We start from the raw sequence: 2,480 nt of genomic DNA on the forward strand, positions 1-2,480 counted from the left end.
TTAATCAATCTAGTATGTTCACCTTGGGAAGATCGCCAAAAGGAAGCCCAAGTCCGAACCTGTCAACATATCCATTAAACACGCATTCACTAAAAAACTTAAACTAATGAATAATGGGTCAATTATGATACCAATTCTCCGATGTATGACATTTCTAACATAATTTACGTGCGCATTTTCACGGAGGCAAACGCGCATTTCGCTCCCACAGCAATGTCAAATGTTATAAAAGAAAATATTTAGATAGTCTAGGTCAAATGTTTTCGACGCTCAAGACGGGCGAACCCAATAAAACCTTGAGATCTCATTACATTAGTTTTAGACCTCAAGATGCACACACATCCTATCCTCCTATTGGGTGCTGTAATTTATGCAATAAAAGATTAACGGGGGCACCCCCTAACAAAAACCCTACTGCATAAGGCCACCTTCGCGGCTTCCGCCCATCCAAGCTTCCGTTTGCAGCAAAGTAAAAAGCTTTACTTTAAGGACTGGTCCGGAAAATCTCCATATGACTTGTCTTATTCTCTCTCTCTCTCTCTTACTGACATGGGAGTAAGTCAGTCTTCCACGTGCTCCTGGGAACTCTCTCTCTACCTCTCTATCTCTACCTATCTCTCATGTCGCACACATCACGTTATCAAGAAACCCCATCAGACGAAACCAGAGAAGCATAGCAGCGGACCAACACAAGAAGATCTTCAGCCCTCGAAACCAGAAACAACCCACAATCACAAAAGTAAAAGAAAGAAGTGAGAGATCCGAGCGAGAGCGCAGAAGGAGGAGCCATAATAATGGAGGTTATCAAAGAAGGAGGCAACGAGATCAACGGCGTCGCGGCGGACCAGGACCAGGACGCCGGCGACGGAATGCAGTGCGCGGACCACCCCTTCCGCAGCAACCTCGGCGGGATCTGCGCCTTCTGCCTCCAAGAGAAGCTCGGCAAGCTCGTCTCCTCCGCCTCCCCACTCCCCCTCCCTCGCCCCTCCTCCTCCTCTTCCGCGTCCTCCTCCCCTCACTTCAGATCCGGTGCCGGCCCCCGCGGCTACGCCGCCGCGCTCGCTCCCGCCGCAGCCTCCTCGGTCGCCGTCGGCCCGGCCGTTTCACTTCCCTCCGGCCGCCGCGACGGTGGTGGCGGCGGCGACGTCTACCACGCCCGGAGGGCTGCGAGGATCGTGCCCTTCCTCTTGGCCAAGAACAAGAGCCGGAAGAAGAAGAAAGCCGCCGCCGGGGCCACGCCGACGGCGGAGATGATCTCATTCAAGCGGAGCAAGTCCACAGCGACCCCGAGGCGGGGCGGCGGGCGGTTCCCGGACGAGGAGGCGGGCAATGACGACTTTAGCCCTCGGCGGCGAGGTGGGTTCTGGTCTTTCCTCCATCTCTCCTCTTACTCTGCTGGTTCTGGTTCTGGCTCTGGCTCTGGCTCTGGCGGTGCGGTCGCGAGGAGAGACTCGAAGTCGCAATCGCAATCGCAATACACGCCCAGTGCAATGAACGGGCCCGTCGTCGAAGATGGCGGCAGCGACAATGCAGGCTCAAGTTCGGCTTCGGCAGCGACGTCGTTTGAGAGGAAAGTCTCGAGATCCAGATCCGTCGGGTGCGGGAGCAGGAGCTTCTCGGGCGACTTCTTCGAGCGGATCTCGACCGGGTTCGGGGACTGCACTCTCAGGCGGGTCGAGTCCCAGCGAGAGGCCGGCGGCCGCGGCCACCAGAAGCCCAGGATCTCCGCCGCGCACGGCGGTGAGAGGGTGAGGTGCGGTGGGATCTTCGGCGGGTTCGCGGCGATGGCCTCGTCATCGTCGTCCTCATCTTCTTCGTCGCACTGGGTGTCGGCAGGTTGTTCGGCCGATCAAGAAATGGCCCCCAACAGCAGCAGCAGGTCGTCAGCGTCGGCCGCCGTTCACGGAGGGCCCAGACATTACAAGAGCTGGGGCTGGGCGTTCGCGAGCCCCATGAGAGCTTTTGGGAGGCCTGCGAATACCAAGGACGTGAAGAGAGAGAAGAGCGTCTTCGCCAGAAGAAACAGCAATAACGCCACGCCAAGCCCCAACTTGGCTGCGATTCCTTCACTTTTGGCCGTGAGAGGCTGAAGACTGAGGGGAAACTCTTTGAATCCCTCTCTCCCTCTTCCGTCTTCTGTTCAGTTTTCGAATATCGGTCTCCATTACAGCAGAAGTGTGTATTTACTCTTAAATTTTGCTCTTTTCAGCTTTAAGCTTAAGAAAAACTTTCTTGGGGTTTGATTATTGCTGGTCCTTGATGCTGTTTGAGTAATCACTTGTATGTTTTTAGCTTCAAGATCAGTGGAATGAGAGCTGGTATTATCGCAGGTGCAAGAGCACAGAGAGAGAACTGAGCGTTGTTTCTTCAGCTTATCATAGCACATGCACAGTTCGATTGACTTTTGATGATGCTTTTGTCGAATCTGCTTGTTTTCTTCTGGTGCGGCCGATGAGCGAGAGGGACTATTGCATCAGGTG

General features: G+C 54.6%; 1 protein-coding gene across 1 annotated transcript; it reads left to right on the plus strand.

Moving 5' to 3' along the window:
• The first annotated feature begins 366 nt into the window (after positions 1 to 366).
• On the plus strand, positions 367 to 2,246 carry LOC115680358 (uncharacterized). Its single transcript, XM_030604159.2, has one exon. The coding sequence runs from the start codon at positions 795 to 797 to the stop codon at positions 2,088 to 2,090; it is 1,296 nt and encodes a 431-aa protein (XP_030460019.1). The 5' UTR covers positions 367 to 794; the 3' UTR covers positions 2,091 to 2,246.
• Positions 2,247 to 2,480: the final 234 nt, after the last annotated feature.

This window comes from Syzygium oleosum, unplaced genomic scaffold (assembly GCF_021117445.2).
Source record: "Syzygium oleosum isolate NSW1041296 unplaced genomic scaffold, Sole_v2.1 Sole_v2.36, whole genome shotgun sequence".
Taxonomy (NCBI): domain Eukaryota; kingdom Viridiplantae; phylum Streptophyta; class Magnoliopsida; order Myrtales; family Myrtaceae; genus Syzygium; species Syzygium oleosum.

Bases quoted from the DNA above. Each gene is read 5' to 3' on its own strand.
- LOC115680358 (XM_030604159.2), top strand. From the start codon at position 795: ATGGAGGTTATCAAAGAAGGAGGCAACGAGATCAACGGCGTCGCGGCG.